The sequence below is a fragment of the Chiloscyllium plagiosum genome, unplaced genomic scaffold, assembly GCF_037043375.1.
Source record: "Chiloscyllium plagiosum isolate Xiang-an unplaced genomic scaffold, Cpla_swu_hap1 HiC_scaffold_17, whole genome shotgun sequence".
NCBI lineage: Eukaryota > Metazoa > Chordata > Chondrichthyes > Orectolobiformes > Hemiscylliidae > Chiloscyllium > Chiloscyllium plagiosum.
The window spans coordinates 49,600,450-49,615,593 of NW_028270155.1; the positions used below are offsets into that span (position 1 = coordinate 49,600,450).

At 39.4% G+C, this 15,144-nt stretch overlaps 1 protein-coding gene across 5 annotated transcripts in view; it reads right to left on the minus strand.

Annotated features, from left to right (window-relative positions):
* Positions 1–15,144, minus strand: part of rpgrip1l (RPGRIP1 like) — a 225,810-nt gene that overhangs the window by 177,425 nt on the left and 33,241 nt on the right. For all 5 annotated transcript variants that reach the window (XM_043706986.2, XM_043706987.2, XM_087995908.1 and 2 more), the window contains exons 3-4: positions 10,224–10,368; positions 3,410–3,708 (exon numbers count right to left, since the gene is read on the minus strand). In XM_043706986.2, coding sequence (XP_043562921.2) covers positions 3,410–3,708; positions 10,224–10,368 — 444 coding nt within the window. The remainder of the gene's footprint in view (positions 1–3,409; positions 3,709–10,223; positions 10,369–15,144) is intronic.

Genomic DNA, 15,144 nt, shown 5'->3' on the forward strand with positions numbered 1-15,144 from the left:
GTTACTCAGAAAAAAACTTAGAATAGATTAGATTCCTTACAGTATGGAAACAGCCCATTTGGCCCCACACTGACCTTCTAAAGAGCAACCCACCCAAAACCATTCCCCTGCCCAATATTTACCCCTAACGCACCTAACACTGAACAATTTAGCATGACCAATTCACCTGACCTGCACATCTTTGAATTGTGGGAGGAAACCGGAGTACCTGGAGGAAACCCACGCAGACGCGGGGAGAATGTGCAAGCTCCACACAGACAGTCGCCTGAGGTGGGAACTGAACCCTGCTCCTGGGCGCTGTGAGGCAGCAGTGCTGCAGTTTGAATACAAAATACATTATCTAACTACTGAGTAACTATTCAAGTGACCCATACTTACTTCAAAACCTCCCTCTACCATTTAGACCCCACTTGACACCCATGTGACCCAAACCACTTCACTTGCTCTGGACCCAATTGCTTCTACCCCTGTTTCAGATCCAAAACCCCTTCAGCCGCACCAGATCTGAACCACCTTCCTCCAATTTGGACGAGATCACCTCTTCACCTGATTCAGACCTGCTTCACACTTCCCTTAACACCCCACTTCCATGCTCTGAAGCCAATTAGCTTCTGCCATCCATGGGATCTGACACTTCTTCCTTCACTGCCATTCAAAACCCCAACACCCATCCTATCGTGGATAAGTGTGTGGTCATGCATTTGGGTCAAAAAAAAAGGAAGATAACCTATTATCTTAATGGGGAAGAAACTGCAGGGTGCACTGGTGCAGAGGGATCTAGGTATACTCGTTTGTGAGACATAGAAAACTAGCATGCAGGTACAGAAGATAATAAAGAAAGTGAATGGAATGTTGGCTTTTATAGCTAAAGGAATAGAATATAAAGGTAAGGAAGTATTGTTGCAACTATACAAGGTATTGGTGAGACTGCACCTGGCATCTTGTGCACAGTTTTGGTCCCCTTATTTGAGGAAATATATAGTGGTATTGGAGGCAGTTCAGAGGAGGTTCATTAGAGATGAGGGGTTTGTCGTATGAAGAGAGATTAAACAGGTTAGGCCAATTCCCTCTGGAATTTAGAAGAAGGAGGGGAGATAAATTGAGGTATTCAAGATGTGCTTAATTTAGATAAATGCGAGATGCTGCATTTTGGAAAGGGCAGGACTTATACACTGAATGGTAAGGTCCTGGGGAGTATTGCTGAACAAAGAGACCTTGAAGTGCAAGTTCATAGTTCCTTGAAAGTGGAGTCTTAGGAAGATAGGATAGTGAAGAAGGCACTTAGTATGCTTACCTTTATTGGTCAGAGCACTGACTATAGAAGTTGGGAGGTCATGCTGTGGCTGTACAGGACATTGGTTAGGAAACTTTTGGAATATTGTGTGAAATTCTGGTCTCCTTCCTATAGGAAGGATGCTGTGAAACTTGAAAAGGTTCAGAAAAGATTTACAAGGATGTTGCCAAGGTTGGAGAATTTCAGCTACAGGGAGAGGCTGAACAGGCTGGGGCTGTTTTCCCTGGAACATCAGAGGCTGAGGGGTGACCTTATAGAGGTTTATAAAATCATGAGGAGCATGGATAGGGTAAACAGACAAGATCTTTTCCCTGTGTTGGGGAACTCCAGAACTAGAGGGCATAGGTTTAGGGTGAGAGGGGAAAGACTTAAAAGAGTGGTGCATGGATAGAATGAGCTGTCAGATGACATGGTGGAGGCTGGTACAATTACATTTAAAAAGGCATCTGGATGGTTTTATGAAAAGGAAGTGTTTGGAGGAATATGGGCCAACTGCTGGCAAATGGGACTAGATTAATTTAGGATATCTGATTGGACCAAAGGGTCTGTTTCAATGTTGTACGTCTCTATGACTCTATGATAAAAGGTGTGGATAAAGTAGAGGTGTGGAGTGGATAGTTCCTCTTGTGGAGAATTCTAGGATGAGAGGTTATAGTTTTACGATAAGGGGTAGCAAATTTAAAACACAGTTGAGGAGAAACCACTTCTCCCAAAAGGGTCGTGAATCTATGGAATTCACTACACCAAAGTTCAGTGGACACTGGGTCAGCAAGTACATTTAAGGAGGATTTTGACGGATTTTTAATTGGTAATAGGTTGGAGGGATATGGAGAGAAGGCAGGAAAACGGGGGTGAGGAGCATATCAGCCATGATCGAATGGCGGAGCAGACTCGATGGGTCGAATGGCCTAATTCTGCTTCTATATCTTTTGAACTTATGAACCAACTCAACACTAACCCTCCTCAGCCTCCATCAGATCTGATTTTTCCCACCCAATCTGATTTACCTGAGATACTGCATCATTCACCTGTCTCCTTGTCAATGTGTACCCTATCCACTTGGAATCCTACCATGTATCCAGCTGGGACCCCACCCATCTGGCTAGCTACCTACCTGGCATATGAAACCCCTATCCTTCCTGCACTCTAACCTCACATTTACCTTATACACTTACCATGTACAGCAGTGTCAAAACGGGCGTCTGTGATTCTGGAAATTTAAATTCCAGAGCGGGGCAGTTCCCTTCTGTGAAAATGCAGGTGTGTGTGTGTGCGTGCGCGCGCGCGCGTTGGAGGGGGGGGGGGTGTCTTCCCCCAACAGTTCTGCCCTACAAAAGAACAGTCAGAATGGAAGCGCTTGTCCACATTTCTGAAGGAAGCTGATTGTAATTACCTGTCAGAAATGGAGAACTCTCCTCTTTCGTAACAATCAAGGGACAGCATGCAATCGTTCTATGATTGCTATGCCTTGGAAAATCTGCTCTCGGTCGGCACAGAAAAAGAAATTTATTTTGACGGACAAGAGAGACCATCAGAGAATGATTCTTTTTGTGCAATTCCCTGACAGGAGACAAAAATTTTTGACTGTGAACTATCAGGAATATATAGTTTAAGCAATTGTGGTATAAATATTGGTCATTCATCCCTAGTCAGTCCCTCTGTAATGTCCAGGAATTTATTAGGTAGCCATAGAGGAAGTAAATGGTGGGAAACATGAAACGTCAACCACTTAAATGTTCAACAGCAATCACAGTAGAGTTGGATAGAAAAGGTAAAATAAATAAGCATTAGATCTTATTAAAATAATATAATTGAACAGTAAGAAAAACATTTCAAAGAATCACAGTTTTGATTAAACATTGAAATTAATCCTTATAATCTGAACATATAAACAATGACTAGCACTAGAGACATATTAATAAATGGGCTACAATTCATTCTTAATTATAAACAAAAATATACGTAATTATTAACTGTGGGTTATTGTAAGTTTAATGTGCATCTTTGATTTAAAAATGTTATGAATGAAATCTTTAGGTAAAAATAATTCAAAGCACTACAGGATATGGTACAGTTGGAAATCTGAAAACGTACATACTTCCAGCTGTCTGGTACCTTTTTTAAGATTTCCTTGTGTAAAGGCAACTTCATGAACTTTTCTGAGGCCAGTATTTACGCGTGATTGTACATAACTGTATGGTGTGTTTCTACGGCCTTGCAGTTGTATCTGCTGTTTAGTCGCTACCAGTCGATTCTTCAGCCCATCATTCTGCTTCTCCAATTCACAAACTCTTTCCTGCAGTTCCTCAATCATCTCTTCCATTTCAATGTCCCTGCCTATCCGCTTGGTGCCGCCACTCTCCATCTCAGACCTCTTCTTATCATTAACAAGCCTAATTAGCTTAGTAGCCATCCTGACGGAACAGGAAAAGAATATGAAAAGTCAGCGAAACTATTTTGTTGAAAAGGGCATAAACACTGCTAAAGACTCTAGCTTGGAACGTGAATAATACATTTCAGATTTTGAAATAACTATTACTGCCTGTGAAGAATTCTTTGAAGTTAATCAAAACCACAGAAGAGCAATCTGTTGTGTAACACTGACAAATAGCAGTTTCCTAAGGCTTATCATTCTAGCTTGCTGCACAGGCAACACATACTTACTCCATATGTTTGATGAATAACAAATCAAAGGAAGTCATATATGGAGCACACCATAAGTTCCTAAGAATAGTTCCAAGGAGTGGGTGTAGGAGGAATGTAAGGTTTTAATCTCATACCTTAACATTGTGTTTGCTCCTTTTACTGTACCACATACAGTGTAAAGAATTTGAAATTTTAAAAGCTCGCAAGCTGTAAAGTTTAGGTGGTCCTTATAAAACCAATTCAATATGGAACACATTATTAATTATAAGCTCCTAACTTTAGATTTGCTTTGCAACCTTAAATGAAACAATTGAAGAAATGGATTTGAACAAATAATGACTTTCAGACACAGTTTGATTTTAAACTCAAGACAGGCCATCCTGGTTTTCATCTTTTTTTTCCAAATACTCTCAGAATTTAATGTTGGCATTTGATCAACTGTACCTTTGATTCCATCCAGTTTTGATGTGAAATACTAACTGGGAACAAAAGTCTATCAAAGGGCACATGCGAGTGATGTAATAATAGAGTAACAGAAAACATACATATCAGTGAATGTAAAACACTTGGCACACAAAGAAAGGAAAGGTGGCTTTGATGAATAGGACAAGTTGCAGACCTTACAAAATTGGTCACACATCTCTAACACCAGGATTTTGTGCCTGGTTAATAGCAAGCTTTGATTTTTGCACTGAGCTTGTCACATGTATAAAGCAATGTATCCGTTTATTTGTTTAAGGTAGGTGATTTGCTATGATGTGGTATATGTCAAGTGCTGAATTTAAGTGGGAAACAGTGAAACCAAATATATTTATATACATCAGAGGAGATGGAAGGAAAACATATGTTGCATTACCTCTAAACATCAACTATGTTTGAAACAAAAATAATTAAACACATCCTCTTTGTTGAAAGACTTTTTTTTCCTGAAGATAGTCAGGAAATTTGGAGATGCAAAGAACTTCAGCATAAATTCTTGGGTCTTGGAAATAGTAGTTTACAGGATTAAGCAAAACTTATTGAACTTTTTATTAGCGTTTAACCCCTTGCACACTCAACGTGGTTCACAGCTGTTAAACACCCCAACAAATAATGTTTTTAATTGTAAGGACATTTAGTAAAGACACAACAACTTTGTTAAAACAATGTTATTGTTGACATTAAGCATGATATGCCTTTACATCTAATTTACCTCTGCAATATTGTTCATGACAGAGTATTAAGATGCTTAGAGTTCAAATGAAATGACATCAGAGCAGTGATTTAAATATGAAATAATATGCTTTTAACAGCAGTCTTGTATATATTTTATCTCCTTCCATTGTTTAAGCCGAGTACAAACAGCAAGATGAGGTTGAATTTGACTGACCCCAAGGAGGAGGAGTTGAAGATATGTTGAAACAACTCCCAGACTCTGTTCCACCATCAGGGCAATTGCTGACAGGGAGACCAGAAGAGGACAGACTGCTCTACCCCAAGATGATCAATGTTCATAAATAAAAGCTCAATTAGAGTCCATCTATTTTTTCGTTGGGTGTTTTGCCAACACTGGGGCAATCTCCAGCTTGTGAGGAGGATATGAGCTAAATGAAGATGGTGTTGCAGAGATAGCCTGTGGAAAGCTGCAGATAGGGCAGGTAACACCACAGTTCTAGATTTCCCAGGAGGAATTCCCCCGCCCCTGCCAGAACCTGGCCCTATATTTTGTTCTTACAAAAAGTTCATTCCTTTTACTTGCCTCAGCACTGGCCAATGCTTCTGGCAATGGTGTTGAAGCTGCTGGATTTCCAGACCTTTGATTAGGCTAGCAGCTCTCTGGAGCAGACTGCTGTCCTGAATTGGATGGTTGTCATCCATTAAATTTAGAGTGAAGTCCTGTTGTCCACCATGTGTATTGGTGATAAGCACTTCCTTCTGATGTCAAGCCATTACTCAGTTGGTCTACTTAGGCTGTGGTGTGCAAGATTAACCAGTTGAAGACAGAGATTTGGAGCATTAACTTCTGCGTGGATTGTTCCCTAATCTCTAGCCATATATTTGGCAGAGGATTGGTGGAAACTATGAGAAAGCGCACAACTGGTGTTCACATTATTTTGCCACGGTTTCCACTGCTGTTTTCTCAAAATTATTGAGAGAGATTGGGAAACACCTCAGTAAATACTGCCCCATTGTGGTAAAAAGGGTGAAGTTTAACTATACTTCTGGGTATGTCTTGGACATTAACATTGCATTGCAAATGTTAGCCCAGGGATTTACTAATGCTGAGGAAGACTCTTCAGGAACTGGAATGGACACTCTGAGCTTAACAGTACTGCAGTGGAACTGCTGAATTTTGGCTTATCTGGCTCTTTAATCTGGTACAACTGTGCATGATATATCCTTGGTTAGGCAGGACTGTGAAAGTCAAACTCAAGATCACTAAAAAAAATTATAGCGGTGCTCAACAGTGTTTGGAGAGGCAAAGGATAATTCTGGCAAAATTGGTAGAGGATCCCCTGTCGAGCAGCACTGGATTATTATTTTCTGAAGTGTCACTATTAACACTGAATTTAGACATTTCTGACTGGTTCTTAACACATCTTTGTGTGTCTTTATTGGTGTTACTATGGGATGGATTGTATGGAGGTACATATATTCCTCATTCTCCCAGTCCCTGGTCAGCCAGCCCAGCTACCAGCAGTGATATTAAGCTGGTGGTAATTCTAATTTAGATAGAGTGGGACTTTTACCACTATTTAGGTGGAAATCGCACCATAGAGAACTGTTAGCCAATCTGATTAGTGAACAGTTCCAGACATAGTCCCAGCTGCACCAGAATTAAGTAGTGACCACTGCTGGGACTACATAGATTGCGGATTTCAGACAAGTCTGGGGATTTAGGATGGGCCAGCTTAACAGACCCCAGCAGGGGAAGTGTCCTAACTTGGAGGGGCGGCTGTCTTCAATGAGTGTAGGGATCCCTATTGCTCAGCCCACAGGATGTACATTGTCTCCCTGCCCATACAGTAAAAGCTGCCAGGCCATTTGTCTTGCCTTTACCTTCCTTGCCACATATAATATTGTAGCGAAGGTAGAATGAGGCTCTTAATTTCCATTTGAGGAATTCGATAGGACTGAGTATGGGTGAGCCAGGCTACTGACACCTTCGCCATTCAACATAATATGGGAGACATTACTGGCTGAGCAGGAAGGTGGTGACTAGGCCATCTGTTTTATTTTCAAGCCCCCACCTTCAAATATGCAGATGGAGGGCCATAAAATCCAGCCCCATTGCTTCTAATTCGCACACATACACAGCTGTTAAGAACATTTTGAAAATGTTGATTATCGCCTCTGTTTTGCATATGGTAATCAGTTTGGGAAAGTCACTTTATTTGCCCTCTATTTCTATTCAAAACCTTACTCTGTGCCTCACAGATGTTACTGATTAAGCTGGTAATGCTATTTAATGTTGGCATAAAAGGTAATAATCAGGTAAAAATTAGAGACTTTCTCTTTGTAACTAATTAGAGATTAACATTTTTAAAAGAACACAAGTAGCAATGATTTGATAATTAGAGGCAATTTGCTTCAAAATTCAAATGATTTGTTTTTATTTGATAAATCAAAGAGTCATGCAGCTTTGAAACAGGCTGTCCGGCCCACCATGTTTATACTGACCATCAACCACCAAACTACACTAATCCCATTTACCTGCACTTGGTCCATAGCCTATTATTCCCTGGCATTTTAAGTACCCATACTATCATACTTGCCTCTATTTAGAATCACTATTTATGAGACACCCAACCAGCTTCAACCCGGTCTATAAATGAACTTAATTTCTCAAATTTGGATGAGGAAAGATTTCTGCATCTCACAGTTTAATGAGAACAGAAGAACTTAAGAAATAGTTGCAGGAGTTAGCCATTTAATCACTCAAGCTTTTTCTGCCATTCGGTAAGGTAGCAGCTGATATGATCGTGGCATTTCCTCTTCTTTCTTTCCTTTTCTCAGAATTGAACATATGCAGTGACTCAACCCACCACTGCTCTCTGTGGAAGAGATTTCCAAAGACTAATCATTCTCTGAAAAAAGAAGTTCCTACTCATCTTCATCTTTAGAGGGAAACATTTATTTTTAAACTGTGTCTCTGAGTGCCAGATACCTTACAAGGGGAAGCTTTCTTTTTTCACAAGCCTTCTGAATTTTAAACGTTTCAATAAGAGGACCTCTCGTTCTCCTAAACTCTGATGAATAAAAGCATAACCAGTTTAACCTATTAGTCATCCTACTGAACCTTTCCTGAACTAACCACCAATGCAAACATATCTCTCCTTTAGTAAAGAGACCTAAACTGTACATAATACTTCAGGTGTACAGTTGTAGCAAGACTTCCCGATCTTTGTATTCCATCTCATTTGCCATAAAGGCCAGTGTACCATTTGCCTTTCTAAGATCATGCTCAGTTAGCTTTTCTATGATTAATGGATAAGGCCATGTAGATTCTTTTGGACCAAAAATTCTGCAGTTTCTCTGTTTGAATAATATTCACCCTTTCTATTTTCTGTACTAAAGTGGGTAGCATCATATTTTCATGTATTACACTCTATATTGTTCTGTCCTTTTTCATTAGCTTTCTGAATTTCCTCTCAAATAACATGTATCCTACTTTAAAGATCTCCCTGTAATCCAACACCACCTCCACTGCTCTCTGTGCATGATAAGTCCAAAGACTAGCCACCTTCAGGGTAAAAAATCCTCCTAATCTTTGTCCTAAATAAGAAGCCCCTTATTTTAATGCTATGCCTCCTGGCTCTAGATTCCCCATCAGATGAAGCATTCGCTCAGAAGGACACTGGTTTTAACAGTGATCACCCCCGTGGTACAGTCTCCTCTTTCCCCAATGGTCTTAGTTGTACATCATGGACTGAAAGCCATTTCTCCCACATCTACCTTTCAGCCATGCATTTACCTCTCTTATTTTATATCTGTCTGCTTGTGGCTAGGTCAGTCATGGTTCTGCTTTTTAATTTCATCCCTAATGAGCTTTCTTGAATGGTTATTTTTATTCACTGTATTTGGATATGTTTTGACACACCTCTGCACAGCTATTAAACCTGGATCTTGTGGCCACTACTGTGCCAAAAGCATTCTTTTCTCTAGTTTACAAAACTCAAAGTAAAATTTATACAGGTGTGCATTAAGCAGACTGTCCTTATTTGATTTTATAAAAGCACATCGGTTGTCTGTTTTGAATAAAAATTTTGTATTGCTGGGAACTGTAAATATTCCAGAAGCCTGACTATCAAATGACACAAATGTATCCTCAGGAAATGGACTATATTTGATCAAGCCAATTATTTTGAATTAAACTAGAAATGTCACAAGTCGAAGCAAGTCCAATTTTCAGTTAGATTGTGGCCTTCAAAATGTTCCTTTAATTAAAAAAAGGCAAATGTGGCGAGGTTTCATCACGTGTAAACTTTTTTTTTAGATTTTTCAACATTTTTATTTTCTGTCAATAACTGTTCTGTTTAAATGTTTCCAAGTGGTTCTGATGTACAGTTGGAGTGTCCAGATATGGGAGTTTCATTTTATTGAATAAGGCTGGCTCAGGAGAGTCCCAATGTTCTTCCTGAATTCTGGTCATTTTGGTGACGCATGTAGTACTCTTTTGTTCATACACAGCACACAATTAATGACTTTGCTTGTTTTAAGTACATTGGAGGTATAGCCAGTTTGGTTACCACTACATGTTTTCATAGGCAATTGAACTCAAAGCCAGAAAGGTTCAATGTTCAATTTACATTATGAGCACAGTATGCTGAGCTCAACTGGAGTTGCAATTTGAGGATTGTCAAAGTCCTGGTGCTCCTGGATTAGGGAGGGGGGAAAAAAAATAAAAATCAACTAGAGTTCCTTTGCATTTGCAAGCAGTGATTTTTACTGACAAATATGCATATTAGGTGAGGACCAGAATGTATCAGCTATGATCAAATAACTTGTCAGCAATCACTAAGGAAGCATGCAGAAAATCTCAACATGAAAGAGATGTTCATTGATTACCAGCTCTCACAGAACATAACCTGTGTATTTGTTTTTGAGGAAACAAAAATGGGAGAGGGCGAGATGCATGACAACAAAAGAAAAAAGTTTTTAGATGATGAATGTCTTCAATTAACTTCTTAAAAATTAAACACATTAACCAACAACAATAAGACATCTAAGTATTTGTTAAATAGCAGATAACAGAGAAAACAACATTTGACTATTACAGAATGAAATTAACAGGAATTCAAACCTTTTAATTTTATCTTCTTGTTTTCGTGCATGTTGTTTGAGTAAAAGGTTTTCATCATGTAGCCGAAGAAAGCGATCTTCCAGCTCTTCACGGCAAATACGAGACACGGCTTGACGAGCTCTAGTATTCTGTGCACCAGATGATTCTGTGATTACAAAGCAATACATTCAGTCACATACTATAATTATATGGTTACTAAATGTTGTACAGTAGGACAATTATCTATTGTTAATGCTCAATTTCAATATTAACCGCAATATGTTCTGACTGAGTTTCCCAAGACAGTGCGTTCCTGACTTGAGTTCTGCTTTTTCTGTGGTGATATATTCTGTTATTCCAATTTAATAGAATAATACAAGGAAAAATACAAAAACGTTTTCCAATCAATTGGCACAATATTTATCATAATAGTTCCTCAGGGTGATGTCCTGGGCCCAACCATCTTCAGCTGCTTCATTAATAACCTTCCCTCCATCATAAGGTCAGAAGTGGGGTATTTGCTGATGAATGGCTCAAGGTTCAGCACCATTTGTGATCCCTTAATACTGGAGCTGTCAATGTTCAAATGCAGCAAGAGCTGGACAATATCCAGGTTTGGGATGACAAGTGGACAGTAATATTCACACCAAAAGTACTAGCAGTGACCATCACCAGCAAAAGAAAATCTGTCCCATTGCCCCTTGACATTCAATGGCATGATGAAACCAGGCTGAAAGGCAACCCACTTATGATCCCCACTTTCATGTGAATTTCACTCAGGCTAACTCGATGTTTGCCCACCAGAAACGAACAAAAGTCAGCATTAGTTAAATCCAACCACTCAGCTCAGCCTACTGCCTCATCCACCTCCCTGGTGTCCAGAACTTTGGATCGGCTTCTTAACCAAAAAGGCAAAAAAAAAAAAAAATTGATCAGGTAGCTCTGCTGCTGGGCTCTTTTTTGTTGGCCGTTATTATTTATTTATTTATTTATTTAAATTATCGCACATTGCTCTGAAATTGCTTTATCTGAAATTCGTGTTTATTGTTGTCTCATAGCTCAGCTTTCTGAAATTTAATCACTGAATGCTTGAATAAGAAAAAAATTGACTTGTGGCCACTCCATGCAAAAAGGTCAGACAACCCGGATTTCAATTCCTCTCCAGTATTTTCCTTCCTTTTCCCACTAAGTTAATGCCATACCTAGTCCTAGAAATTGTTCCTTTACTCTAAGAATTAGGATGAGTGTCCCTTCAGAGTATTTGAGAAGATTTGTAGCTCAGGTTGTGGATGAGGTTGTTAACTTGCTCACTGAGCTGGTAAGTTTGTTTCATCACCATACTCGGTAACATCATCAGTGCACCTCCTTTATATTGATAACACCTTAAATTACCTCAGGGCAGTGACTTGAAAGAAATTCTGGGATTTGCATATTCATCAATCGCAACCTGCACCTCCATTCCAACTGATTAAAGATTTAAGAGCCATATTAGATATATTCAATTTGTTCGCATGAGTTTTATGACCCTTTGATCTTTTCCTTATAAATTCTGTGTCTCTCACTAACACTCTGGGAAGGAGCAATGCTCTGAAAGCTAGTGTTTTCAAATAAACCTGTTGGACTATAACCTGGTGTTGTGCGACTTTTGACCTTGTCCAACCCAGTCCAACACAGGCACCTCCACATCATGATATACATACGTATAGAATTAATTAATTAATCCTATAGTTAATGTTCACTGGATTTTACAGTCTCAAACCTCCAATCCCTTGCTGGGCTTCCATAAAATATTACATGATGGTTAGATGAGCAAACCAACATCATACCATCTGCCTCCAATGCTACAGTAGGTGAGTGAGTGCCAAAGTCAGAAGTCCACATGCCTATTGAAAAAAAAGAGGTAGTGAGGTGTTAAAGTTTTTTTTGTGGCCCACAAAATGTATTTGCTGCATGGAAAAACAATGAAAGCAAGATATATCAGAAAAAGAGAAAGTGGCATGAGAGCAAATGAAAAAGTCTGCAAATGGAACAATGGCTGCTTGTGGCAAGGTCGATTGCTAAAGACAGCAGCATTTGGCTTTTTAGTAGAAATTATTTGTTCAGTGTTTGTAGGCTAACAGGTCAATGAACAGAGTGACAGGGAAGGAGAATTGGTTCAATTGGTTGCTGTATGTAACTTCTAGTTCACGGCACCTGCCAGATTTCTGCACAGATGCTCGAAAGAGCAGAGCCTGTCTTCACAATGTCTGATGGCCAGATGATGTTTGAATCAACATGTTGAAATGGCATGAGCAGAAGTGACTGATCTGCACATTTCCCCAGTGCACCAGAAACCATAAGAACTACCCAAATGACACAAGTGGAATTGTTTAAAAACAAAACCCATTTGCAATTCTCCTTTCAAAAAACAACTTATTTTCTTACAACTATATTAACATCAATGGAACAGGCTATTAAAGAGTCAATAAGAGACTTAAAACACTTCACACTAATTAATCTTTTGCAAACAAACATTGAAACAAACACTGCAAAGGGGAAAAGACCATGTTTAGAGTTGTGTGTAGGAATCCTCGCAGTACTCAGGATGTGGGGGAAAAACAAATTGGAAGATAGAAAGGGACTATTACAATAATCATGGAGGACTTCAATAAGCAGGTGGACTGGGGAAATCAGGTTGCTAGTGGATGTCAAAAAAAGGAAAAGATCTACAAGATGGTTTTTTTTGGACCAGCTTGTGGTAGAGCCCACTAGGGAACAGGAAATTCTGGATTTGGTGATACGTAATGAGGCAGCCTTGAATAGGGAGCTTAAGTGAGGGAACACTGAGGGGGTAGTAACCATAATATGATAGAATTCACCCTACAGTTTCAGAGGGAGAAATGGAAATCAGCTGTAACAATATTGAGTAAAGGTAACAACAAAGCCATGAAGACATAGCTGGCCAGAGTTGATTAGAAGTGGAGCCTCGTAGGGAAGACGGTGGAGTAGCAATGGCAGGAATATCTGGGGGTAATTTGGGACGCACAGCAGAAATTCATCCAAAGGAAGAAGCAGCATATAAAGGGGAGGATGTGGCAACCATGGGTGACAAGGAATGTGAGGGATAGCATAAAAGCAAATGAAAAAGCATACAATGTGGTAAAGATTAGTGGAAAGCCAGAGGATTGAGAAGCTTTGAAAAACCAACAGAGGATAAACTAAAAAAAACAATAAGATGAAATATGATAGTAAGCTAGCTCGTGATATAAAAGAAGATTGCAAGAGGTTCTTTTTTAGATATCTAAGTAAAAGAGAGGCAAGAATGGATACTGGACCACTAGAAAATCAGGCTGCAGAAGTAGTAAAGGGGGAAGAAAGAAATTATGGAGGAACTGAATAGGTACTTTTGATCAGTTGTCACAGTAGAAGACACCTGCAACATATTAGAACTTCAAGAGAATTAGGGGGCAGAGGTGAGTATAGTGGCCATCACTAAGGAGAAGGTGCTGGGGAAGCTGAAAAGTCTGAGGAGGATAAATGACCTAGATGGATGAACTACACCAGAGAGTTTTGAAGGAGATATCTGAATTGATTGTAGAGGCATTGTGGTGATCTTTCCAGAATCACTGGAGACTGGGAGGGTTGCAGAGGACTGGAAAGTGGCTAATGTAATTCTAGGTTTAAGAAGAGAGGGGATAGAAGACAGGAAACTATTGGCCCATTATCTTGACCTCAGTCATTAGTAAGATATTACAGTCCATTTCAAATAATTTGTGGAGTACTTGGTAGTGCATGGCAAAATAGGGCAGAGACAGCATGACTTCGTCAAAGGGAGGTCTTGTCTGACAAATCTGTTAGAATTCTTTGAGGAGATAATGAGCAAGTTAGACAAGGGAGAGCCAGCGGGTGTAAAATGAAGAGGAATTTCTTCAGCCAGAGGATGGTGACTCTGTGGAATTCATTGTGCAGAAGACTGTGGAAGCCAAGTCATTGAGTGTATTGAAGACAGAGATAGGTTCTTGATTAGTAAGGGTCAAAGGTTATGGGAGAAGGCAGGAGAATTGGGTTGAGAACCATATCAGCCATGGTGGAGCAGATGTGATGGGCTGAACAGCCTAATTCTGATATGTCTTATGAGACACTAGTAAAATAGATAATTAAAAAGATAACTCATTTTATCACCATAAAGATGTCAATCAAGCAAAGTCAACAGTTCTCTCCAGCTCACAAAAACAGAAAGTGCTGGAGAAACTCAGCAGGTCTGGCAGCATTTATGGAGAGAAAGCAGAGTGAACATTTTGGGTCCAGTGACCCTTCTTCAAAACTGCCAATTAACATCAATTCATTACTACAACATACTTTGACCTGCTAGATACTGCTAGACCTACTGAGTTTCTCTAGCAATTTTTCTCAGTGTTCCAGGAAGTTCTTTCCAGAAGTCCAAACAAATTCCCATTCAGGTTATCCTTTTATGAACACTTGAGTGGCCATGAAAATTGGGACTTGGTTATTAGCCTCAACAGATTTGCTCAAGAGATTTGAAGTTTTGATAAAGGGAAGTATGTAAATATGGTGAAGATTTCTCTTTATCCACGTGTACTTTAGGCACATTTCATTAATCTTCAACCATACAATCCTTCTGCATCTAGCTTAAAAATGTACACAGCCTGATTTCCCATCCGCATCAAATATGACAACTTCTTTCCTCTTTTCGCATACACGTTATGGAAACAAAGTCTCTCTTCAAGCTGCGGTTTAATTATGAACCTCCCCAAAAGTTGAAATTCTGTAGTTAAACTACATGTTCTTTCACACTTCCTTCCCTCAATGCAGCTCAATATCCATTTAGTAATTCTTGTCTGACATTATTAATGTTCATGTCATAAACAATCACAAGCAAGCTACACAATTTAGTTGGTATCATATGCTTAACATAGATAACATATAAGACCAAACAACAGGT